Source organism: Aotus nancymaae, unplaced genomic scaffold, assembly GCF_030222135.1.
Source record: "Aotus nancymaae isolate 86718 unplaced genomic scaffold, 86718_ANA_hifiasm-v0.15.2.pri h1tg000058l, whole genome shotgun sequence".
NCBI classification, from domain to species: domain Eukaryota; kingdom Metazoa; phylum Chordata; class Mammalia; order Primates; family Aotidae; genus Aotus; species Aotus nancymaae.
The window spans coordinates 9,445,842-9,473,009 of record NW_026988472.1 but is presented as its reverse complement, the minus strand read 5'-3'; the positions used below and the strand labels follow the sequence as shown (position 1 = coordinate 9,473,009).

At 37.6% G+C, this 27,168-nt stretch overlaps 1 protein-coding gene across 1 annotated transcript in view; it reads left to right on the top strand.

Annotated features, from left to right (window-relative positions):
* Positions 1 to 27,168, top strand: part of CLCN5 (chloride voltage-gated channel 5) — a 166,882-nt gene that overhangs the window by 102,252 nt on the left and 37,462 nt on the right. Inside the window, exon 4 of the mRNA XM_012471577.3 lies at positions 6,284 to 6,430. Within this exon, the coding sequence (XP_012327000.2) occupies positions 6,284 to 6,430 (147 nt within the window). The remainder of the gene's footprint in view (positions 1 to 6,283; positions 6,431 to 27,168) is intronic.

Sequence of the window (27,168 nt, the reverse complement as noted above, 5' to 3'; positions counted from 1 at the left end):
TCTGGAAACCTTGAGTGCCTACTTAGGAGGTTGAGTGCTTTTTGTAGGTTTGTCAAATGTAAATCTCAGAGTTAGACAAACATTAACCATAAATATTGACTCTGATGCTGCCTGCATTTATAAAGGAAAGTTGATTTGGGGGTGAGGGGAAGGAATATGTCTTGTTTGGATTTTATTATTTGTGTTTAGGTTAATATTATTTTCACTATTTTTTCCCTTTTCCTTCTATTAAGGTTAAAGTAGCAATAAGTGTCAAATGGAGTTCCCGGTAATTCAGGACTGTAGCTTGAGGGAGAAATGAGAGCTAGAAGTAGTAGGTTTCCTTAATAAAATAAATCAGATTAAATCTGGGAAATATCTGTTATCTGAGTCATGTAGGAGCTAAGATCCAGAGCAAAGTGGAGGGACTATTTGTTTTCTTTTTCTTTTGTCTGTTTAAAGAGGACATCTGTGCATGTAGGTGGCCTTGCTTATGGAGTCAGAGCCCAAGTGATATGTGAAGGGCACCCACTCAGATGGTTGGCTTGAACACTAGAACTTAAATACATTGAAGATGATGTCTGGACTGCCACATGGATATATGGCCTGCTGTGGGTGTCAGAGGCTGAGCAGGGTGAAGAAGGAATCTACATGGAGTAGTAGTCAGTTGTGTGAGTCAACCTCACAGGTATGAGGAGAGCAACCGTGAAGAGAAGAGTTGAAGAAAAGATGGGAGACTGGTTATATACAGGGGGATTGTTCAAGAAAGTAAAACCATTAAAAGATTTTTCATTGTTAATGAATGGGAAGGTACATATAGAGGAAAAGACTAGATTGAGCCTTGTCATGTTGGATTGGAATCAGAGATTTAAGTGAAAACTTATGTTTTTTATATGTATAAATATTCATATATGTAAAATATATGTTGTCAATATACATAGGTAGATATGAAAATATATGTGAAAGTGTGTGTGCGTTCCCTACCTATGACCATTGGAGAGCAGCAACCTGAGTAACAATGAGCACCCAGATCATGTCTTTTAAATACCACCCTTAACTAAAAGGACTCAGAGTTCCTGGAAGCAGTGGCTCATTTTGGAGATGGAGCATGAAAATACAAGATGAGTCTAGAATGTCTTTTGTGACAGAAATTAAGGAAATTCTCAAAGCATGATGGAGATATGTCAAAAGAACATAGAAACTAGCTTGAAGAGGCTCCCATTGGACAAGTTTTGGAAATTTGAATATGAAAACAATAGCAATGGATTATAACCCATTGAAAAAATTAGGATTTATTTATACATAAATGATTGAATGAATGAAATGTTTTATAAGAAATGGTTTATCGACTTAGTGTCAAAGTACCTCATCATAAAATAATCACTGTTACAAAGAGACAAATAATATATTAACAATGTAAAGACCTGAAAGATATCACTTTTATCAAGTGATCAAGTAAGTATCATCATTAGTGGGCCAAATAAAAAGCATGTGTCCTCTAACAGGATGCAAATAGAAGAACACAGCGTCACTTCTCTGATATTATTGCCAAAGATGTATAACCTGAGTCTATTTGTGAGGAAACATCAAACAAACCCAAATTGAGATATCGTCTGCAAAATAATTGGCCTGTAGTCCTCAAAAGTGTCAAGATCATGAACCTCATAATCCTGGAACAGGATCTGTTCCAAGTAGCAATTTCATGAGGGTATTCCTTGAAGCACTTTTCAGGAAGTTTATGTTTTTACAAATTTTGATTCTCCCCAAAAGTCAGTTGACAAATTGGGAAAGTGGGAGCAAATTAGCAATCAACATAGAAATGTTACTGGTTTGAAGGAATCTGCTGATGTTACATTAAAAGCAGAAAACATCGATGCATAGAGTCGAAGGTTGTCAACATTTCCAGGAAGAGGTCCAGGGGCTTATAAGAGAGAAAGTCATGATTTAAAGTTAGCCAGGCACCATCACGCCCAGCTAATTTTTGTATTTTTAGTAGAGACAGGGTTTCACCAGGTTGGTCAGGCTGGTCTCTAACTCCTGACCTCATGATCACTTAACCTTTAATCAGTTAACCTTGGTTATAGGTGTTACGTGTTGTATGTGTATGTCCATGGTCCTGTCTGCTGCTAACAGTGAGTCATTCTTGCCAATGAGATAAATAGTAGGCAGGGTGCAGTGTCTCACGCCTGTAATCCCAACACTTTGGGAGGTTGAGGTGGGAGCATAGCTTGAGCCCAGGAGTTCAAGACCAGCCTGGCCAACATAGTGAGATCCTATCTCTACAAAGAAATAAAAAACATTAACTGGGTACAGTGATGCATACCTGTAGTCCCAGCTACTTAAGAGACTGAGGTGGCAGGATTGCTGGAGCCTGGAAGACCAAGGCTGCAGTGAGCAGTAGTGGCACCACCACACTCCAGCCTGGGTGACAGAGCAAGACCCTGTCTCAAAAACAAACCAAAAAACCCCCAAAAAGATCAATAGTAATATGTTTATATGCATAGTATACTTTATATAGATCTTATAAGTGGTGTTCCAAGAAATAACAAGCTTCAGAAGAGAAATAGGCCCTTATATTGGCAGTTTTGTCACGTGATTCTGTGTGGTGCTGTTTAACCTTGCTTAGGAGATCCAAATGTTTAAATATTACCCAACAATGTTTACTGATCTTATACCTGTTGTGTGTTCCAATATTCACTATAAGATACAGTTATTTATAAAGCAGACAAAATATTTTCATCATTAAAAAAGAAAATGAACTTATATGAGCCGGCATGTGCCCAAAAGCCCAAACTAAAGATGCTTTTGGATGTACTCTTAATCTGACCAACATAAACACAGAATGAAAGATTTTTTTTTCTTTTTCTTTTTTTATTTTTTTCTTGAGACGGAGTCTCGTTCTGTTGCGCAGGCTGGAGTGCAGTGGTGAGATCTCGGCTCACTGCAACCTCTGCCTCCCGGGTTCAAGCGATTCTCCTGCCTCAGCCTCCTGAGTAGCTGGGATTACAGGTGGGGGCCACCATGCCTGACTAACTTTTGTATTTTTAGTAGAGATTGGGTTTCACCATGTTGATCAGCCTGGTCTCAAACTCCTGACCTCATGATCTGTCCACCTCGGCCTCCCTAAGTGCTGAGATTATAGGCATAATCCACTGTGCCCAGCTGATTTTTTTCTTAAATAAAAAGTAAAGGCACTTCTTCCTGAATGACAGGAGGGAAGAAAGACAGAGTCGATTTCGCTTGAGTTATTGGTAATAGAAAAAAACCTGCTAACAATCCTGTAATAGGCCTTGTTCCCTAGAAGCAGAAGCAGAGACAGGATTTTGTGTGAGTGCTTTACTGAGAGAGTCCTCTCAGGAGAAAGGGATTGAAGAAACCAGGATAATGAAAGGCAGAAAAGTCCAGCAAGGTTGGATTGGTAAGCAGCAGGGGAGCTTGGCTGAGGCTGTAAAACATGGCTTTTTAGTATCCCAGCACCCATTTGATCCACATATCAAGGTTAGATTTTGTAGTTGAGGAAATGGTTTTATGGTCAATAATTTTGTACATTATTAGTATCTTGGGGTAACTTTGTATCCTTCCCTACCTGACCATATATTATCATATATGCATGGTAGTGTTCCAGTATAACCTGTTATTCAGTTCACATTTACACAGATTTCAAGTTATTTGTGCATACTAAAGAAGAACATTGAGATTACCTTTTTTAATTTTATTTTTAATTGACATGTAATTGTACATATTCATGGGGTACAGTGTGATGTTTCAATGCATGTATACTTTGTGTAATGATCCAATCAGAGTAATTAGCATATCCATCACCTCAAACATATATACAGGAAATTTCCCTTGGATTATCTGTTCTCTTAGTTTCAATCATCACCTTGATGTTGTTAACGCCCAAGTCTTCGCCTCTCAGTCGTCATCTCATCTGGCCTATTCAGCATCATTTTTCTATCTGGCCCACTATCCCACAATGATTCATAATAATAGGTGTTCATAAATGTCACTCACACTTCAATCAAGCTGGTCTCTTTATCACAAATGAGGTATTATGAAATTGAATACATGATTTGGACCTTAACTTAAAAAAAAAAAAAAGAAAACACTAACTGGGCAAGTTAGCCTCTCTCAGCTTTCTGTTTCTTTACCTGTACTAGGAGTGATAATGCCATAGCATAGGAATGTAGGGAAAATTAAAGGAAATAATTCATTTTAAGCACATAGCCCCAGTGCCTAGAAATTGACAGGTACCTGGTAAATGTTGGCTCTTTCTCCTTTATGCTAAATATTTAAGACCTCTTATTTAATTTATCCTATTTGTTTTTTACCACATTTATCACACTTAGTTCTGACAACCTAGGACAAGAAGTTTGTTAAAAGAGTTGGAAACTTTAAAACACATAATATTTGTGTAATTCAATAGAACTTTGCTGGCCATGATTTTTGACTAAGATTTCATTTAAAAAATAGGGCGGGTGGGCCTGCATAAGGTTGGCCATAATGCTTTCAAAAAAAAAAAAAATCAGTACACTAATACTTTTAAGTAAATTTTTTTTTTTGAGATGGAGTTTTGCTCTTGTTGCCCAGGCTGGAGTGCAATGGCACAATCTCAGCTCACTGCAACCTCCACCTCCCGGGTTCAAGTGATTCTCCTGCCTCCCAAGTAACTGGGACTATAGGCATGTGCCACCACACCTGGCTAATTCATATTTATTTATAGTAGAGATGGGGTTTCACCATGTTGGTCAGGCTGGTCTTGAACTCCTGACCTCAAATGATCCACCCGCCTCAGCCTCCCAAAGTGCTGGGATTACAGGTATGAGCTGCCGCACCTGGCCATTAAAATTTATAATCTGCAGGATTACACTTGGGATGAAGAAAATTTTTCACCTTTAATATTAAATTCTTAAGAACAGCATTGAATGGCACACTATGTTTCTTTTCCCCATGTCGGTCAACTAGTATTTCTGTGTACGTACACTGCATTAAGAGGTCTGGGAGAGTCAGAGGAATAGGACCTAGAAATAGAAATTCCATTTGACCCAGCAATCCCATTACTGGGTATATATCCAAAGGATTATAAATTATTCTATTATAAGGACACAGGCACATGAATGTTCATTGCAGCACTGTTTACAATAGCAAAGACTTGAAACCAACCCAAATGTCCATCGATGATAGACTGGACAGGGAAAATGTGGCACATACACACCATGGAATACTGTGCAGCCATAAAAAACGATGAGTTTGTGTCCTCTGTAGGGACATAGATGAACCTGGAAACCATCATTCTCAGCAAACTGACACAAGAACAGAAAATCAAACACCGCATGTTCTCACTCATAGGTGGGTGTTGAACAATGAGAACACATGGACACAGGGAGGGGAGCACTACACACTGGGGTCTGTTGGGGGGAAATAGGGGAGGGACAGCAGGGGGTGGGGAGTTGGGGAGCGATAACATGGGGAGAAATGACAGATACAGGCGATGAGGAGGAAGGCAGCAAACCATACTGCCATGTGTGTACCTATGCAACAATCTTACATGTTCTTCACATGTACCCCCAAACCTAAAATGCAATAAAAAGATAATTTTTTTTCCATTCCTAAATGACCAGCACATTTCTCAATAGCGATGTCTAGTTTTTATTTCAGTTGATTACCTGTGAACTACCATTATATTTGTACACATGCCTTCATTTGGTTTTATGCTCATTTGAATGGTTCTCAAAAAATTGCCATCAACTACATGGTAATGCTAGAGGTACATTATATCTAGAGGGTAACTGAATATATTTAGTTTACATGAATATATTCATGTAAGAGCATGAAAGAAGACATAAGACTAAATGCCAACCCAAAAGGTGAAAATTACCCAGATGTCTATCAACTGATGAATAGATAAACAAAATGTGATCTATCCATACAATGAAATAATATTTAGCCATAAGTGCTGATACATGCTGTAACATGGATGGATGTTGAAAATACTATGCTAAGTGAAAGAAACCAGACAAAAAGTGTCACATATTGTGTGATTTCATTTATATGAAATATCCAGAATCAGCAAATCTCTAGAGACAAAAAATATAATAAAGGTTATCAGGGCCTGGGGGGTGGGGAGTTACTGTTTGCTGGGTACAGAGTTTCTGTTTGGGATGTTGAAAGAGTTCTGGAAATGGATAGTGGTGATGGTTGCACATTGTAAGTATACTCAGTGCTACGGAATTGTATACTTCAAAATGGTTCAAAGGGACTTGAAGTTCATTGTTATAAGCCTCCTATTTTTCTTTCTGCACAGGTGCCATGGATAACAGAGGCTTTCAGCAAGGGAGTTTTAGTAGCTTCCAGAACAGCTCCAGTGATGAAGACTTGATGGACATTCCAGGGACTGCTATGGATTTCTCCATGAGAGATGATGTTCCTCCCTTAGACCGAGAAGTAGAAGGTATAATTACTAGTGATGATAATTTACCTTAATTTTTAAAAAATTTATGTACAGTAAAATTTATTCATTTTCTGGCACACAGTCCTGTGAGCTTTTAACACATGGCTAGATTCTTATAATTACCACTGACAGGATACAGAACAGTTCAACTCCCTAAAGAATTCCCTCTTGCTACTCCTTTGCAGTCAGCCCTCCTTCCTCCCTAACCCCTGGTACCAGTGATCTTTTTCTCTGTTTCTATAGTTTTTTCTTTTCAGTGATGTCATATACATGGAGTCACATAGTATGTCACTTCTTGAGACTGACTTTCACTCAGATGAATGCCTTGGAGATTTATCTAAGTTTTTGATTTCTTTTTCTTGCTGAGTAGTAGTATACCCAGGAGTAGGATCACTGAGTCGTATGGTAAATATGTTTAACTTACAAGAAACTCACAAACCATTTTCCAGAGTGCCAGTACCATTTTGCATCTGAACTAGCTATGTATGAGAGTTCCGCTTGCTCTGCATCCTTAACAGCACTTGATATTTTAGCCATCCTATTATAATAGGTATGTAGTGTTATTTCAACATGGTCTCAATTTAGTTTCCTTAATGGCCAATTATGTGAAATAGCATTTCATGTGCATATTTACCCACCTTATATATGTTTGATGAAGTGTATGTTGAAATCCTTTCCTCTTTCTATAATTTGATTTTTTATTAACTGGAATACATTTGTAAAATTAAAATCCCCCTCCTTGGTTATCTGTTACCTAGCTACATATTCTTTTCAATGGCTGCATACAATTTCATGGTATGTTTGTGCCATGGTTTATTTAACCAAGCTTCTATTGATGCACATTTCAGTTGTTTCTGATCTTTTGCTATTACAAACAATGCTGCAACAAACAACCTTGTATCTATCTCTTCTAAGCATTTGAGAGCATTTTTGTCACATGAGTGTATGAGAGTGCTTATTTCCTCACAACCTTACCAGTGCTGACATTATCATTCTTTTTTCACCTTTACAATATGATAGGATAAATAAATAATTCTCATTATTTCAATTTTCATTTTTTAATTAATGAGGTTGGGCATATTTTTATATGTTTACAGACCATTTCAATTTCTTTCTCTGGAAGTTTCCTGTTCATGTGATGTTCCTATTTTTCTAACGGGCTGATTATTTCTTCTTATTTATTAGAGTCTTTGAAATACTATTATTACTCTTTTGTCTGATATAGGTTTAATATATTTTATCCACTTCTAGTTTGTCTTTTTTAACTTTGGCTTTTTAAATTTACATACATTTAAAATGTTTATTTAACCAGGTATATTGCCCCTTTCCTTTATGATTTCTGAATTCCTTATTATACTTAAAAAGGACAGTATCACTTTAAGATTAATTTGTATAATTACTTTAAAACTACCATCTGATTCTTTAACTGGGATTGCCATTCTCAAAGTAGACAGAGGACAAGAAACTGCTGTCAAATTCATTATTTAGCAAATTCATATTAAGTACATATGACACTGTAGACACTTTGCTGAGCTCTGGAAATTAGCAAGGCTTGAAGACACCATCCCTGCCTTCATGAAGTTGATTATAGTTAGCTAAATAGCCACATAAATACATATGATAGTACCTATTCCTTAGAGTTGTTTTCAGGATTAAATGAGATAATACATATATAGTGCACATAACTATACCTGGCATAGAGTTAAGTGCTCAGTAACATGTTTGGTATCATTTATTATTATTATTGCTACAACCCTGTATCATGAGTGCTATAGCTTTTATAGGAATTTAGCAGAATAGCCGGTAGGTGCAGTGGCTCATGCCTGTAATCCCAGTGCTTTGGGAGGCCAAGGCGAGCAGATCAAGAGATCAAAACCATCCTGGCCAACATAGTGAAACCCCGTCGCTACTAAAAATACAAAAATAGCTGAGCGTGGTGGTGCACGCCTGTAGTCCCAGCTACTCGGGAGGCTGAGGCAGAAGAATCACTTGAACCTGGGAGGCGGAGGTTGCAGTGAGCCGAGACCATGCCACTGCTCTCCAGCCTGGTGACACAGTGAGACTCCATCTCAAAAAAAAAAAGGAATTTAGCAGAATAAGCATTTTGTGTGTGTGTGTGTGTGTGTGTGTGTATGTTTGTATATGTCTGTGAAGGACTGGAGATTTCATAGAAAAGCCAGTTAGAATGGCGATCATTAAAAAATCTGGAGACAGCAGATGCTGGAGAGGAAATGGAGAAATAAGAACACTTTCACACTGTTGGTGGGAGTGTAAACTAGTTCAACCATTGTGGAAGACAGTGTGGTGATTCCTCAAGGACCTAGAAATAGAAATTCCATTTGACCCAGCAATCCCATTACTGGGTATATATCCAAAGGATTATAAATCCTTCTACTATAAGGACACATGCACACGAATGTTCATTGCAGCACAGTTTACAATAGCAAAGACCTGGAACCAACCCAAATGCCCATCGATGATAGACTGGACAGGGAAAATGTGGCACATATACACCATGGAATATTATGCAGCCATCAAAAATGATGAGTTCGCATCCTTTGTAGGGACATGGATGAACCTGGAAACCATCATTCTCAGCAAACTGACACAAGAACACGAAATCAAACATCGCATGTTCTCACTCATAGGCAGGTGTTGAACAATGGGAACACATGGACACAGGGAGGGGAGCACTACACACTGGGGTCTGTTAGGGGGAAATAGGGGAGGGACAGCAGTTGGGGGAGTTGGGGAGGGATAGCATGGGGAGAAATGCCAGATATGGGTGAGGGGGAGGAAGGCAGCAAATCACACTGCCACGTATGCACCTATGCAACAATCTTGCATGTTCTTCACATGTACCCCAAAACCTAAAATGCAATTAAAAAAAAAAGAATCATGGCAACCTCTCAGGAGGTTACTGTTAGACCATTTACAGGCATCAGCATTTGTTTTATTGTACAGAATACTGTTTATCTCAGCTGTATAAAAATACAGTATTTGAAAAATCACGTGGACATTTGCTAGCCAAGTATTTGAAGTAATATGTTCTTGGTTGTCATGGTAATTAACTGATCTAGCTACACATTCATGAAAATTTGGCATTGATGCACACCTCCTGAATGTAAACGTGGTATCTTTCAGCTGTGAAATCATGTTAACGGAAAGCTTTAGTGTGAGATGAAGCTTAGAAGTCAGGAGCTCCCTTTGAAAAAGTGGTGATGATGGTGGTGAGGTTGCCAAGCCTTGCACTACTCAATTTCTTCCTCAGCGTCTCATTTGTTTTAGAAAAACGTGTTGAGCAGACTCAAAACCAGTCATTTTAGGAAAAACAATAGCCTTTGATTCTGTTAGTTTTATTGTTAAACTGAATAGGTGCAACATGTTTAGTAGAGTGTATTTTTCCGTTAATTTGTATATGATGATTTAGAACTAGTACAGTGAAAATCTACCACTGTAATTTTGCACAGACTAGCACCAAGGGTTACAGAACCAACATGTCCCTATTAGTTATGTGTTCTGATAAAAAAATTTTCATGTAGCTTGGAGTGTATATTTTATAGATATTATATGGCATTGATGATGTGAAACTAATGCTAGGGTAACAGATTGTACATTAAAACAGAAACTTGAGGATTTTCATTGACCACTGATTTTGAAATAATAAAAGGAAACTTGATCATTAAAAAAAAAAAAAAGAAAGAAAAGGTGTTTTGAAGCAAGATCTTGAAAGATTAGTTATTTGGTAGCAAGAACACTTTAGGCAGAAAGCATGCTTTTACAGAGATATCAACAGGCATAATATATGGAGGTATAAAAAGGCAGATTATAAGTCCAGATAGCTTAGTTGGGGCCTTGAATGTGCTAATAAGTTTGAATTAACCTTATTGTCACTGTGAGAATGAAACTCCTTCATCATTTCATTCATCAAATAGTTTTAGAGCACCTGCTGTGAACCAGGCACTATTGTAGGCACAGGGGATACAGTGGTGGGATTAAGACAAATATTGACCCGGAATGTAGATCTAGTTGGGGAGGACAGTAAATGAGTAAATAGTTACTTTGTTAATTACTCATCATGATAAGTACCAGGATGAAAATATACAGAATGACAGTGGATGATAATTAAGGAATAACACTTTAGTTAGGAAGGTCAGGGAAGGTTTCTCTGAGGAGGTGACTAATTTGGAATGAACATACCAATATAAAAGCCACAGGTTAAAAAGAAAAACAAGGAATTTGCCTTGGGAAGAAAGATATGTCAGGAAAGCGACAGTAGGAGAAGGTCCCTGAATTTAAAGTTCATAAAGGAAAGGTACTCATGGTGTTGTATTTAGTGGTCATCTACCTACTTATACAAAAGAGAGCTGTGTTAGCATATTGCTTCCACTTATGTGTAGTTATAACCATATTGAGTCAGTTATACCCGCTGACTTTAGTGAAGTGGTCAGTTAGGGAGATCCATAAGCTTACATCAGCTACCTCTACTTAAAGCCTCTGGTTGAACCAGAGTAGTTAGTTATCATTGTTGCTTCTAATAGAAAATGGTATCATCCATCATCTATAACTGCAAAATATTTTTGTGTGTTCATGTTGCTCTCAGTAGATGATTGGAGCAAGTTACTATATGTTATTTCCATTTCATAGACTAGAAAACTGAAGCAGAATGAGATTTTGACATGACCTATGATTGTCTAATGTATTTTCACATGAATAGTCCTTCATCACTTTAGCCTTTACAGGAGAATTACTGCTTCTAGTTTACAAGATCTAACCATAAAATGAGGCTGCTTTTCATGAGCCACACATGAAAGTCGGCCCACTTACAGCCCACTCTGCAGTCATATAACTTTCTTGCTTTGCTTTCTAATTGCTCTTACTTTATTTAATGTTTTCACGTGGGATCTCTTAATAAAGACAACAACAAAAAGGTCACAATGTCCTTGATACTCAGTGGTGAAACTGCATAAAATTCTACATTTTGTACCAGGCACAATAGCACGTACTAAAAAGATTAGTGAGAAGGGGCTTGAAAGGCAGTAAAAGTGGTTCTTGTTTTCCAGATGGCTAGAGGGCTTGATTTATGAGGAATGAATGAATAAATTATGCATGGCATGGTTAAATGCATCTGAGGTAGTGTTATAGTAGTCTGTAAATTAGAAGAAACATAAACATGGAGACCTGAAAGAAGGTGGAGGGAATAGAAAAAGAGTTTGAGTAACAGAAAAACACGGAGAGCTGTTCTCATAGTCCATCCGTTCTCATTTGCCTACCTCTGCAGCCTTTACCTTATGGTCAGCAGTGCATTCATTCATTCATTTATTCATTTGATGTTTATGGAACACCCAGATATGAGCCTAGCACTGTGCTGTTTTAGTAATGTTCTTTGATTCCCTTTTTTTCCTCACCTCCTTGTCTTTCTACCTAGTGTGCCTTGCTACTCCCTAACTGTTGAATGAGGAGACATTCCTGGCAGAGAGAGCAACACAGGTAAAAGTACAGCAGTGTCAGAGAGCCTTTTATATTCAAGAAGCAGAGTGTGTGTATCTGAGGTCTAAGGCTCCTGGGGTTGGAAGGGTGGTGGCAGTTGGAGCAAGAAGGAAGACTGCAGGGGCTAGGGTAGGAGGAGATCTAGTTAGAAATCTAGGTGGGGTCCAGATTGTGTACTTTTCGACCTCATTTGTAACCAAAGCACCATCAAATGACTTAAAAGCAGAGGAATGATATGATCACATTTGAGTTTTAGAGAATTTTTGGCAGTGTGGAAGGTGGCTTGAGGGAAAGTGTAGGTTGGAGATGGAAAGACCAGTCAGTGAAACTTGTTTTATTAGAATCTAGGCAAAAGATCACAAGGCCTAAATGAAGACAGCAAGAATGTAGAGGAAGAAATAAGTTCTGGACAAATTTCAGAGGGGGAATCGATAAGATCAATTAGATATGGGAAATAAAATAGAAAAGAGTCAGGGATGACTTCAAAGCCAAAGCATCATATTGGGTAGGCTGTGTTCCCCCATACCATCTGATGAGTTTCAACATAACCTACCAAAATCCCAGAGAAGAAAAAAAACTTAATATTCAAATGTGATAGAATAAGAAACCTGAGGGTATTTGAAATTTATGAAGTAAATTGCAAAACATTTCTATTTGTTTTGCCACACTGTAAAAAAATGGCATACTTTTCCTCCAGAGAGAAACTGAAAACAAACTAAAATGTCTTGGGTTCCAGCTCATGGAGAAATTTACTATCATCACCTTAGTTAGGCTTCCCCAAAGCTATCTGACTAGAGCAACTGTGTGGATTGTGTGGGGAGGAAAAGAAAAGGTATTTTGAAATTAATCATTCTTATAACACTTGAACTTCCCTAAACACTTTAGCCTGGAAGAATGGCAATAATTATTGCTGCTTTTTGAACTTAAAAAAAAAATGGCCTATATGGAAAGCTCTGTGGGGCTATAAACCACATCAGTTTAATATGCTGAATCTTTAAAATGAAACCTATGATGATGTCCACAGGCTTTAAAGGGTTCATTTAGGTTACTTAATTAGGAAAATGGCCAAATTTTAGAATTGATATCCTCTAATCTTTCCTCCACTTACTTTTGTGTTTTTTATTAGCTAAAGGACATAATTTCTTCAGATTTACTTAGTTTTTACCTAAATGTCGTATCCAGGGTACTATATTACATATTTATCATGTCTCTAAGGAGCCTAAGGTCTCCTCTTGGCTGTGACAGTTTCTCAGACTTCCCTTGTTTTTGATGACCTTAACAGTTTTGAAGGGTACTGGTCAGGTATTTCATAGAATGTCTCTCAATTGAGATTTATCTGATGTTTTTCTCATGATTACACTGGAATTTTGGAGAGGAAGACCACAGAGTTGAAATGTCTTTCTCATTATGTCTTATTAAGGAGTATGTACCATCATTATGACTTATCACTGTTGATGTTGACCTCGATTACCTGGCTGAGGTGTAACGTTTGCCAGGTTTATCCACTGTAAAGCTATTTTTTTCCCTTTCCATACTGGACTCTTCAGAAGGAAGTCACTGTGTAGACCAGCAGTCCCCAACATTTTTGGCACCAGGGACAGGGATCGGTTTCATGGAAGACAATTTCATCTTCAGTGAAACCAGCAGTTGGGGGGTGAGGATAGTTTTGAGATGAAACTGTTCCACCTCAGATCATCAGGCATTAGTTCTCAAAAGGAGTGTGAAACCTAAATCCCTTGCATGCGCATTTCACAAATAGGGTTAATGCTCCTCTGAGAATCTAATGCTGCCACTGATCTGACAGGAGGCAGAGCTCAGGCAGTAATGCTTGCTTGCCCTCCACTCCCCTCCTGCTGTGTGGACTGATTACTAATAGGCCACAGACTGGTATCAGTCCAGGGCCCAGGGGTTGGGGACCCCCTGGTTTAGATCACACGTAGGACTAGGAAATTATGTTTCACCTCCATCTGAGTGAAATATCTACAGAAATTATTTGGAATTCTGCATGGGAGATTTGTCTTTTCTCTCCTATTTATTAAATCATTTATATCGGTATGGCTTATTTATTTTGTACTTTGAGTTATAATCCATTACTACTTCATTTTGTTGCTCAAATTGTTCCAGCTTTGGCTGTTGGGAGCTCCATTTCCCTTTGACAAACTCCTATCATTGTGGAGTCTTTTTTGAGCATATCCTTATTTTTTTGGCACTACAATATGCTCTAGGCTCCTATTATATATTTCCTGCCCCAGTGCTAGAATCAGCTATTTCTCCAAGGAACCCTGGTTCCTTTTATTGGAGAATGGTATTAGAAACCATGATATTGGCACTAGGTACGCTCCTTTCTACTGAGGCATTTGTTGCTCCTAGGCCCCGTTAGCCAATGCAATAAGGAAATACGTGTGTACTGACCCATACATATATATATACACATCCACACATATCTATGAATATATCTATATGTAACCACCTACATCTACAGTAAGCTAAATATGAGATCATACTGATGTCTCTGATTCTAATCTCTTACCACATGGATCACTCTAGCCTCCTCCCTTTGCTTGTCTGTAACCTCCTACTCCAACAGTGAGAAACCTGGTTCCTACCACTCACCATCTGTTACTTAACTGTTCACTTTTGGTATACAGTCACATGCTGCATAATGACATTTTGGTCAACTACAGACTACATATATGATACCACATTTTAATAATTTGTAGTATAAATAGTACCAAATTTTAACTGTACTTTTTCTATGTTTAGACACGTACTTATCATTATGTTACAGTTGACGACAGTATTCAGTACAGTAACATGCTATACGGGTTTCTAGCCTAGGAGCAATAGGCTATACCATACAGTCTAGGTGTGTAGTAGGCTAGACCATCTAGGTTTATGTAAGTATGCTCTATGATGTTTGCATGATGATGAAATTACCTAACAACACATTTCTCAGAATGTATCCCCATCATTAAGCAATGCATTACTGTACATGTATAGTGGTTTCAGAATTGTTAACTCTTACTCTCCATAAGAGACAACTTTATCAAGAGTAGGTGGGAGTGTAAATTAGTTCAACCACTGTGGAAAACAGTGTGGTGATTCCTCAAGGACCTAGAAATAGAGATTCCATTTGACCCAGCAATCCCATTACTGGATATATATCCAAAGGATTATAAATCGTTCTACTATAAGGACACATGCACACGAATGTTCATTGCAGCACAGTTTACAATAGCAAAGACCTGGAACCAACCCAAATGCCCATCGATGGTAGACTGGACAGGAAAAATGTGGCACATATACACCATGGAATATTATGCAGCCATTAAAAACGAGGAGTTCGCATCCTTTGTAGGGACATGGATGAACCTGGAAACCATCATTCTCAGCAAACTGACACAAGAACACAAAATCAAACACCACATGTTCTCACTCATAGGCGGGTGTTGAACAAGGAGAACACATGGACACAGAGAGGGGAGCACTATACACGGGGGTCTGTTGGGGGGGAGTGGGGGGGACAGCGGGGGGATGGGGAGTTGGGGAGGGATAGCATGGGGAGAAATGCCAGATATAGGTGAAGGAGAAGGAGGCAACAAATCATACTGCCACGTATGCACCTATGCAACAATCTTGCATGTTTTTCACATGTACCCCAAAACCTAAAATGCAATAAAAAAAAGAAATAAAATAAAGAGTAGTGTTTATGCATCATTCCTTTTGCTTTAGTGTTACAAATTTTATTCATTTCCACAGTTTTGTGGGTCAGCACTTTCCCACCCTTATCCCTTTCAGTGAGGCTGTTTCATAAGATATAGATTCTTTTTTCACGTGCTTCATTCTATCCTGGGATCTTCAGTCTCCTAAATGATTTTTTAAAATTTGCATACATTAGGGTTCATTCTTTGTGCTGTGAAGTTCTATAGGTTTTGATAAATGTATAGTGTATCCACTATTACAGTATCATGTAGAATAGTTTCACTGCCTTAACAAATCCCCTGTGCATTACCTATTCAATCCCTTTTTCTCTGAGCCCTGGAAACAACTGACCTGTTTATTGTCTCCATAAATTTGCCTTTCCCATAATACCACATAAAAGAAATCATGCAGAATATAACCTTTTCAGACTAGCTTCTTTCACTTACCAATATGCATTTAAGATGCATCCATGTCTTTGTGTGGATTTATTGTTCATTCCTTCTTATTGCTGAATGGTATTCCATTGTCTGTATATACTACTGTTTGTTTATCCATTCACCTACTGAAGAACATCTTGGTTACTTCCTGTTGGGGGCAATTATGAATGAAGTTGTTACAAACATCTGTGTGCAGGTTTTTATGTGGATATAAATTTTCAAATCAAGTAAGTATTTAGGGGTGTGATTGTTGGGTCATATGGTAAGACTATGTTTTGTTTTGTTAAAAAAAAGAAAAAGTGCCAAACTGTTTCCCAAAGTGGCTATACCATTTTGCATTCCTACCAGCTATGAATGAGAGTTCTTGTTAGTCTGCATCCTTGGTATTGTCAGTGTTTTGGATTTTAGCCATTCTAATAGATATGTAGTGGTATCTCATTGTTTTAATTTACATTTCTCTAATGACAAATGAAGTTGAGCATCTTTTTACATGGTATTTGCCATATGTACATCTTTCTTTGGTGAGGTTCAGGTTTTTTGCCTATTTTTAAATTGGGATTTTTTTTTTATTGTTGAATTTGAGTTCTTTGCATTTTGGATACCAATCCTTTATCAGATATATATTTTGTAAATGTCTTATCCTAGTCTGTGGCTTGTCTTTTTATTCTCTTTACAATAGCTATTGCAAAGCAGGAATTTTTAATTTTAATGAAGAGTAACTTATTTTTTTTTCTTTGCTGGATTATGCTATTTGTGTTATATCTAAAAAGTCATCACTGAATTCAAAATCATGTAGATTTTCTCCTATGTTATCTTCCAGAAGTTTTACAGTTTTTCATTTTACATTTAGGTCAATGGTGTATTTTGTGTTAATTTTTATAAAAGGAGGAAAGTCTTTGTTTAGATTCTCTTTTTTACATACTTATGCCTAGTCATTGCAGCACTGGTTGTTAAAAACACTGTCCTTTCTCCACTGAATTGCCTTTGTACCTTCTTTAAAGATTAGTTGACTGTATTTGTGTGGGTCTATTTTGGGGCTCTATTCTGATCTCTTGGTCTATGCATCTTTTCTTTTGACAGTATCATACTGTCCTGATTACTATGGCTTTATGGTAAATATTGAAATGAGGTAGTGTTCAGCTACCAATTGTTCAGCTTCAGTATTGTATTGGATATTCTAGATGTTTTGCTTTTCCATAGAAGCTTTAGAATCAGTTTATTGTAGCTGCAAAATGACTTGCTTGGGTTTTGATTGGGATTGTGTTGAATCTATGCATCAAGTTGGGAAGAATTGACATCTCAATAGTACTGAGTTTTACATCCCATGAACATAGGGTGTTTATTCAGATCTTTAATTTCTTTTAATCAGTGTTTTGTAGTTTTCTGCATATAGATCTTGTATGTATTTTCTTAGATTTAGACCTTTAAGTATTTAATTTGGAGTTGGGGGGGAGGCCCTTGTAAATAGTAATTGCTTTTTAAAATTTGCAGTTCTAGTTCATTACTGGTATAAGGAAAGCAATTGACTTTTGTGTATTGACTTTATATCCTACAGTCTTACTGTGTTGTTTAGTTCCAGGAGGTTGGGTTTTTTTCCCCTTGAGGATTTCATTAGGATTATTTGGGATTTTCTTCATAGACAGTTATGTCACCTGTGAATGAAGACAGTTTTCTTTCTTTCTTTCTGACCTATATACTTTTTAATTCCTTTTGTTGTCTCATTTCACTAGCAAAGATATTTAATAGATGAGTGGTAAGAGAAGACAGCCTATTAATCTGTTGGTCTATTATGCATAGACCAAGAGAACAGAATAGAGAACCTTGTTCCTGCTCTTAGGGGAAAAGAGTCTAGTTTCTCACTGTTAAGTGTGGTATTAGCTGTAGGGCTTTTTTTGGAGATGTTCTTTATTAAGTTGAAGAAATTATTCCTACTTTACTGAGAGTTTTTTTTGTTTTGTTTTGTTTTGTTTTTGAGATGGAGTCTCTCTCCGTAGCCCAGGCTGGAGTGCAGTGGCGCGATCTTGGCTCACTGCAATCTCTACCTCCTGGGTCCCAGTTCAAGCACTTCTCCTACCTCAGCCTCCCAAGCAGCTGGGATTACAGGCACAAGCCACCATGCCCAGCTAATTTTTGTATTTTTTAGTAGAGACAGGGTTTCACCATGTTGGCCAGTCTGGTCTTGAACTCTTGACCTCATGATCCGCCCGCCTTGGCCTCCCAAAGTGCTGGGATTACAACCGTGAGCCACTGGGCCTGACCTTGCTGAGAGTTTTAATCATGAATGGATATTGAATTATGTCAAATGCCTTTTTGTTGTCAATTGATATGATCATATGACTTTTTAGCCTATTGTTATGGTAGATTACATTGATTTTTGAAATATTGCTCCAGCTTTGCATACCTGGAACAAATTTCACTTGGTTGGTATTCCACTTGGTTGGAGATAATTAGTATTATACAACACTGAACTCAATTTTCTAATATATTTAAAGGATTTTTACATCTGTGTTCATGAAAGATATTAAGCTGTACTTTTCCTTTCTTGTAATGCCTCTATTTGGTTTTTATATAGAGAGACAAACATTAATTCCAGTTTGGTAAGAGACCATAATTTGTATGATTCCTAATCTTTTAATTTTTTAAAAAATGTGTTTTGTGGCCCCGGATGTGATCTATCTTAGAAAATATGTATAAACTTGAGAAGACTGTGTATTCTACTGTTGGATGAAGAAGTTGATAAATGTCAATTATGTTCAGTTAATCAGTGAAAAAATAATAATAGATATGGGGTAGTTCAGATTTTCTGTTTCTCCTGTGTATGTTTTGGTAGTTTGTGTCTTTCAAGTAGTTGGTCCATTTCACCTAAGTTAGAAAATTTGTGTTCATAGTATTTCTTTATTATCCTTTTAATGTCTGTAGGATCAGGAGTCATGACTTCTTCTTCGTTTCTGATATTGGTAATTTGTGTCTCCTCTCTTTTTTTTCTTGGTTAGCTTGGATAGCAGTCTGTCAGTTTTGTTGATCCTTTCAAGTAACTTGCTTTTTGTTGATTTTTCTGTTTTTTCAATTTCATTTATTTCTGTTCTAAATTTCTTTTTGTAAAGAAAAGTCTTCAGTTTGCTTTAGGCTTATATTGTTCTCTTTTCCTCTTAGTTCCCTAAGATGAACGCTTAGGTTATTGATTTTAGATCTTCTTTTTTAATATATACATTTAATCCTATAAATTTCCCTCTAAGGAGCACTACACACTGGGGTCTGTTGGGGGGGGGAGTGAGGGGGGAACAGCAGGGAGTGGGGAGTTGGGGAGAGATAGCATGGGGAGAAATGCCACATATAGGTGAAGGGGAGGAAGGCAGCAAATCACACTGCCACGTATGCACCTATGCAACAATCTTGCATGTTTTTCACATGTACCCCAAAACCTAAAATGCAATAAAAAAAAAATTTCCCTCTAAGCATTGCTTTTGCTGCATCCCTCAATGTTACGTCCCACATGTATTATATTTTCATTTATTTCAAAATATTTTTAAATTTGTCTTGAGACTTTTTTGACCCATGGGTTATTTGGAAATGTGTTGTTTAATTTCCAGGTATTTGAGGATTTTCCAGCTATTTTTCTGTTATTGGCTTCTATTAACAGTTCGATTCCATTGTGTTAGGATTTATGGCAAACTGGCTAGGACTTAGGCTGTATTTCATGTTTGGTGTAACCAGGCACCAGAGGGTTCAAATTCCTCTAGTGTCCTTGTTGTCTTTCCTCTTGATTGTGAGTTTCCCTGAGGACAACTCCTCTAGAGAGTCTGTGTCTTACTGCTTTTCAACTGTGATCCCCTATTATTATACTGTAGCCCTGTTGGGGTGGTGGTAAAATATGGGGGAGGTAGTAATTTTATAGTCCTCTGATTAAATATCACTGTTTCATGGAACTGTGTTTGGTGGCTATGACATTCACATTTTTCTCCAGTAGTATAGCTTTTTGTCCTCCCTGCCCTCCACTCTCTTCTTTGACTGCAGCATTCCCAATGTGTTTACTTGAAGCCCTACACCCTGTTGAGTTTGTTCCCCTGCTTTAGGTGAGATAAGAAGGCTAGAGGGGGTTGGAGTGGGAGGAATGCTCTTCTCTCAACTGGGATAAGGCTCAGGCAAAGTATTTTCCCCTGAGGCCTTTGTTATGGAGAAATCTCTGGACAAATTTCGCAATGATTTCTCTTTCCCTCCCCTTGTCAGAGCTAGGAGGGATTCTTTCTTAGATCTTCACTGTGAGAATTTGGTGGGGTTCGTGGAGGTAGAGCTTTGATGTGGGAGCTCACCTAACACTGTAGTCCCCAGGAGTTTCTTGTACTCATGCTAGTCCACATTCAGCCTTCAGCAACTTGTTCAAGTTGCCATTTGTGTTTCTACCAGCTCCAGCCATTTCTACACCAGGTAAGCAGATCTTAGCTGTGTCTCTTTAAATAAGCTTGTCTCTTCAGATTTTGTGGTGGCAGTTTCCTCTGCAACCTCAGTTCTCCAGTGGGTCCAAGAAAGATCACTGATTTTTTTTTTCAGTTTATCCAACCTTTTCTTGTTGTAAGGATGAGAGTAATAACTTCTAAGCTCTTTGCTTGCAGGAGCTGAATCCAGATGTTCCCCGTTTTCATTTAATAAAACCACTTTGGTCCCTTCTTGAAGGAATATATTTTCAGCTCCATTTTGTTCCAACTTATGACACGTGGTAGAGGAAGGGGTTACTGTAATGCTTCAGGGGGTATGTGCTGCATGTTTCTAAAATCTGGATTACCAGGCAATCCAGAGATACTGTAGCCGTATGGGTAAGCTCTGTGTAGTTACCCATATGTCAGAAATGTTGGGTCTCAGTGAAATACTAGATTGTCCTATACTTCACTGATGAACTGAGTCTTACCTTTCTTTTCTAAGGACTGGAAGCACGATTTTATGATCTTGCCAGTAGAGCATTCTCAGTTAACTGTGCAATCAAATTATCATTTGGAATTCCTCAAAGATAAAGACCTCTCAGAAGTCATTCATTCAATCCAATATAAGAATGACCAAGTAAAAAAATCATCACTAAAATGATAGAGTATGAATTTGGAAGGGACCTTAACATTATACTTGCTAATACCTCCTCATGTTACAGATGGCAAACCTGTAAACCCACAGAGATTAAGGCAGTTGCCCAAGGTGACACAACTAGTGAATTATGGAGCTAGGATTGGAATCCACATCTTCTCCCTGCAGGACAATGGGTCTGAGTACATTTTGTTCCTATTAACTTTTATTTAAAAACCAAATAAGCCATCTTCCTCTCCAGGCTTTCCCTCTTGGTGTTCACCAGAAGCTATCACCTACTTTGTCCACAAGTATGCCAGTAATCTGCCTCCCAGAACATAGGTCTGCTCTTTGCAATGTCCTGTCTCTACTCTTCCAGTTACATTGCTATTATTTTTTTCTTTTCAAAATCACTTATATAACACATAAATATGCCTCACTATAAAAGATTCAAACAATACACATGTTTTTAAAATGTGAAAGTCTACTCTGTTCGTCCCACTCCAGAGACAACCACCAAAAATAATTCAGTATGATCTTTGCAGTTCTTTCTCTATCCAGACACATATGAAAAAAAAGACATATTCTGCTTATTTTGTGACTTGATTTTTCACGTAATATGTCTGGAATAGTTTTCTATTTCAGTACACATCAGTCTACTTCTTTCCTTGCACTATTTCCCTATTACTAGACACTTTTATTGTTTCTGGGTTTTTGCTACTACAAACAGTGCTGCAATTAATAACATAGATACACTGGTGTACACAGGTGCAACTCTGTCTTTAAGGTAATTCTCACTATATATATATGCTTTTTTAAAACTTATTTTTCTGTTCATGGCATCACACAATTCCTATTAATCCAAGGAGAATCTCACAATTGGTATATTCTCTCTTGAAATTTTTCCCCCGCTAAAGAGTAATTGCTAGTCTTGTGTGCCCAGTTTCCTTTTGGAAATTAATAGAGAGAAACCAATGTAGACTTAGGACAGAAGAACTGGATAATTGCTGCTTCTAAAACAATAATTAGAAGTTATTAGGATCATGCTACCCAAAGGATTTCCCAACACTGTGGTATGTAATGTGCATTTTAGGGCAGTGTCTCCCTACCCATCACAGTCCCCATTCTCTTGTCAGTCCCATAAATGTGTACAATTGAGAAGGAAGGAAGGAAGAGCAAGTAAGGGAGTGGAGTGCTGTTTGCTTTTTATGGAGAGCCCTCTCAGCAATTTTGTCAAATCTAGCCCCTTTACTTCACTGCTACATTACTTTCTGTGACATCTTAGTCCAGTAGGAGCCTGCAGATACCAAGCCGAAGTCCTCATTCTGTTTTGGTTACTTTGATAACTCTGGCAATTAGCACCCTGGTTCCATTGGTCATGAAAGTGGGTTGAGTCAGGAACTTCCAGAGTTGAGCAGATGCTGGGAATGAGAGGACTACAAGAGATACTCCTCAAGCAAGTATCTCCAACCCAGTGAAGATAGAGCTATATCCAATGGAAATAAAGAGTCAGAAGAAGGTGTTAGAACCTCAATTCATGCTTGTCTCTACAGCTTTCCCTATCCCTTTTTGCCATGCCTAACCTTTCTGTATTTCTCTCATAACTGTCAAACTTCATTTCAATATCATAGATTTGTTGGGGTTCTTACAGTTCCATTTCCCACATCCTTCATCATCCGTTTTATTGTCTAGCTGTCAGCAGAGTCAGGATAGAGTTTCTTCTTTGTTGTCCTTCCTGCATGTTAGGCACTTTGAAGTTTTAACCTGCTGTGAACAGGAACCAAAGCAGTGGATCGCTAAATGAAATGAGTGCAGGGATGAGATTCAAAACAATACAGGCACAGCCCAATCAGATTGTCTGTCAGACATAGCACTGGGGCAGTGTCCTGGAGCCTCCTGGTATTCCAGCTGCTGGATCATGGGTAAGTTCAGGAGTTTCTAGGGTAGGGTGAGGTGGGGGAGGAGGGTCCTCAGGAAAAAGTGGTTATTTATCTGTAGCTACTGAAGTATTTCAGTATTTAGCAAACTGGTATGGCATACAGATGCATACCAACAGAATAGCTGCCCTGAATAAGTGTCCCCGGGCTCAAACTAAGAGTATACTAAAGCGTAATGTCTATTCAGGACTTAGATGGGAGGGCTACTCCAACAACATTTGCTTTTTGGTCACTGGATTTAGTTAAGTGGGAAAACAAAATAGTAGCAAAATGAAGGCACAAGTTGCTAGATAGAAACTTCCTACAAATATTGATTAATTATCAGGGCTTCTGCTGTAATGTACTATCAGACAAATAGATGAAATGGGATGTGAAAGAGTTTATGTGACTTACTGGGAGATCTAGAATGGATGAACCAGTACAAGAAGGGAAGCGGGGTGCAAGTATGGAAGTAAGAAGTGGCATATATAATAGGCTCTTAGTATTTGCTGTTTAATGCAAGTAAAGTTTAAATGACCACAGGATGAGTATCTGCTGATGTGTGTTAGGCATAATGTTGAATTTTTTGTACCTATGGTTCCAGCCTTGCAAAAATATAATATATCCCTGTAAAACTGAAATAATATTTTTAAAAGGGACTGTTTTCAAGTCCTGTGATATATAGCAATAGCCCTGCCCCATTTCTTTGAATGCTTATTTATTTCTTTAGGCTGTTGCCAATTAGTGAGCCCTCATGCAGCTGTGATATTACTAAAGCAGTTCTTCAAGGTCTGTGTATGAGATTTCTTCCTATCCTTTTTCCCCTTGTGTTTTTGTTAGTGTTTAACTAGTTCACTTAATCAGTTACTGTTCAGCCCCCAAGGTAAATTTCTAATGGCACATTGGTTAGGGATTTAAATAAACATTATTCTCAAATCAGGTTTTTTTTTTCTTGTATTTTAAGGGGTTTTCTAGTTTTAAACATCATGTGATTTTTTAGAAAAAAAATTAGAAAGTAGTTTCCATGATGGGAACTGAGTTAAATACATTCATTTATATGCCTCCTCATTCAAGCACTGTGTTTCTAAAGACCTGTTGTTAAGTCTTTAGACCCGAGTGTAACCCTACGGGAAAGCTGTTTCAATGTTGACTTTTTTCTCTGACTGATTTACTGTATGTTTTTCCTGGACTCAGGCAGTGCACATTAGCCTTTTGGGGGCTTTTTGTTCTGCCATTTAAGTTGAGGTCTAATTGTACTTTAACTCGAATAATTTTTCTGTTAGGGCATTAAGTTTTTTAATATACAACATTCACTATGCCTTCAAAATTTGAGAGAAGTATTACTTTTTTTTCTTTTAGAGGCAAAAAAATCTACACTCACCTAAATACTTCAACCTGACATGTAGGCTCATCGTTCAATTTTGCTCTGCCTTTCTTGGCAGCATATTTACACACCAGAAGCTTAACTCTGAATACATTGTTTTTTGAAAAGCCTTTTGCATTTTGTTACTTTGTGTTTCATTAGTTAATGGGTAGATCATTTCTACTGCCTTTCTTGACAGCTAAATTTTAAATATTTATTTTCTTTCTTCTAAATTTACTAAATTTCTTTTTTTTTAAATTGCATTTTAGGTTTTGGGGTACATGTGAAGAACATGCAAGATTGTTGCATAGGTGTATATGTGGCAGTGTGATTTGCTGCCTTCCTCCCCTTCACCTATATGTGGCATTTCTCCCCATGCTATCTCTCCAATTTCTACTAAAAAATGCTAAGAAAAGGCCGAGCGTGGTGGCTAATGCCTGTAATCCCAACACTTTGGAAGGCCGAGGCGGGTGGATCACCTGAGGTCAGGAGTTTGAGACCAGCCTGCCCAACATGTAGAAACCCTATCTCTACTAAAAATACAAAAAATTAGCCAGGCATGGCAGGTGCCCATAATCCCAGCTACTTGGGTGGCTGAAACAGGAGAATTGCTTGAACCCAGGAGGTGGAGGTTGCAGTGAGCTGTGATCATGCCACTGCACTCCAGCCTAAGCAACAAGAGCAAAGCTCCATCTCAAAAAGCTAAGAAAAGAAACCAGTTAGATGTGGAATATGACCATTGACTTAAGCTGTTTGTCATCAAGTCAGCTATAGATACCTTGATGAAAGAGTGTGAACAAGTTAAACCTTTTCATTGATGAAACCTAAAATAGCAGCAATGGCTGTCATTATTATTATACATTTTAAAATATATTGTTTTTCCTATTCTAAAAAGTATGATGAATATTTTTAAATTCACAGTCCACTCTTGTGTCAAATAACCATTTAGAGGTCTTCATGGGCTAAAAGTTTTCAAAATATTGCTATAGGAGCCACTGGCATAGTAAAAATTGGGATATTATCTGGTCAGATCAGTGTTTCAGAAAGAATTCTGTTTATCTCAAAATATTCTATTATTGTGTTTTTATCATAGGATGCATTAAAAATTGGTAAGAATTTATTTGTCTTATTTTTACAGTAGTATCAGTTGACCTACACTGGGCAGTCTGTATAACGAACACACTCGAAAGATGACAAGTTTGCCAGAGAAGAGAATGGAGAGTAGAAAAGAATAAAAGAAATAAAGCATGTCAAACTCTGATACTGGTGCCTCATTTCTTAATCTAAATTCTAATTAAATCTTGTTTTAGTATGAGGACTTCATCATAGCTACCAGCCCTCTGGTTCTCAAAGGAAGTAACTGTGAATGGAATAAAAAGAAGCCCCTCCCTTAGAAGTCTTGATAAAGCATTTGAAAAACACGTGAACTTTCATTAAAAGTTATGGCACCAGCTATGCAATCCTTTGAATTATACATTTTTATATACCAAAAAAGATAGATACTATCTATCTTTTTTGGTATATATAATAATATATAATTAGTGACTGCTAAATAATATAGCTGCTAATGTGTGAAATAATCTAATAGATAATGTAAATCATACTAGATAATATAAGTGAATTCTGTAGTGGTCTTCAGATACAATTACAGGTAAAATTGTGTTTACTAAAGAACAACTTGGAAGGAGGCTTAAGAGGTTGGGCACGTTACCCTTTTTGAATGAGGTACACATACTTTTCTAAAAGTTTAATCGAATAAGACACTCACAGTTGGACCACAAATGTGGTAGCTCATGGCTATAGCAATGTAGCTCATGGCCACTTAATACAGTCAGTTGCCACTACCTTTTCAATCCTCCTCATTAATGCTAGACTAGTTCATCAAGTGAGTGAGATAATATAGCAAGGATGAACTGAAAGCATACGGGTCCCATGCAGTGCCTCACATTTCATAAGGTTTTATTGTATTAACATTTCAGGGTGTATTGAACCTTAAGAATTGATGAGAGTAATACCCTTTCAAAGCCCTACACACACCAGTTATTAGAGCACAATATGACTGGGTTAATGTTTAACAGTGGCTGTCCTTCAGATTTCCTTAGGAAATCCTCCCAATGTAGAGAGTTGGGAGATAGCAATTTTACTCTTTACTGGACTGGCCAAATTGCACAATTAATTAAGACCTGCTTTAAAATAGCCTTCACAACCCTTTAAAACCATGGAAACATCATAGTGAATTTATTGTCAGGCTGAAACAGCTACTTTCATCCAGGTTGGATTAATGAGTATCAGAGTTGTTGCTTTCTGCGTAGAGCACTACTACTCAGAAACAACTCATTTTCTTGACTGTACTCTGGGGTTTTTAAGTGACGAGGTGCTTTTAAAGAACTGACCTTGTATAGTAAGTTTATATGCAGCTCAGTTTTTTACATTTTTCTTTAATTATGATTTGTACATAAAGAAGCATAAAACATGTATACAGTTCAAAGAATAATTGTAAAATGAGCACTCAGGTAAACCACGTCCCAGATCAAGAAAAATGACCAGGATTCCAGAAGCCCTTGCCATGTGCCCCTCCCACATGACAGCCCTCTTCTCTGGGTAGCTTCTGTCTTTACTTTTGTTATTTCCTTGCTTCTCTTTGAAATGTAATCACTTACATTTCTGTTGTAAAATGATATAAGTTAGGCTTGCCTGTTTTTGAACTTAGAGGCATAGAATCGTAATGAATGTTATGTGCATTTTTGTGTCTGGTATTTTTCACTCAGCATTAGGTTTGTG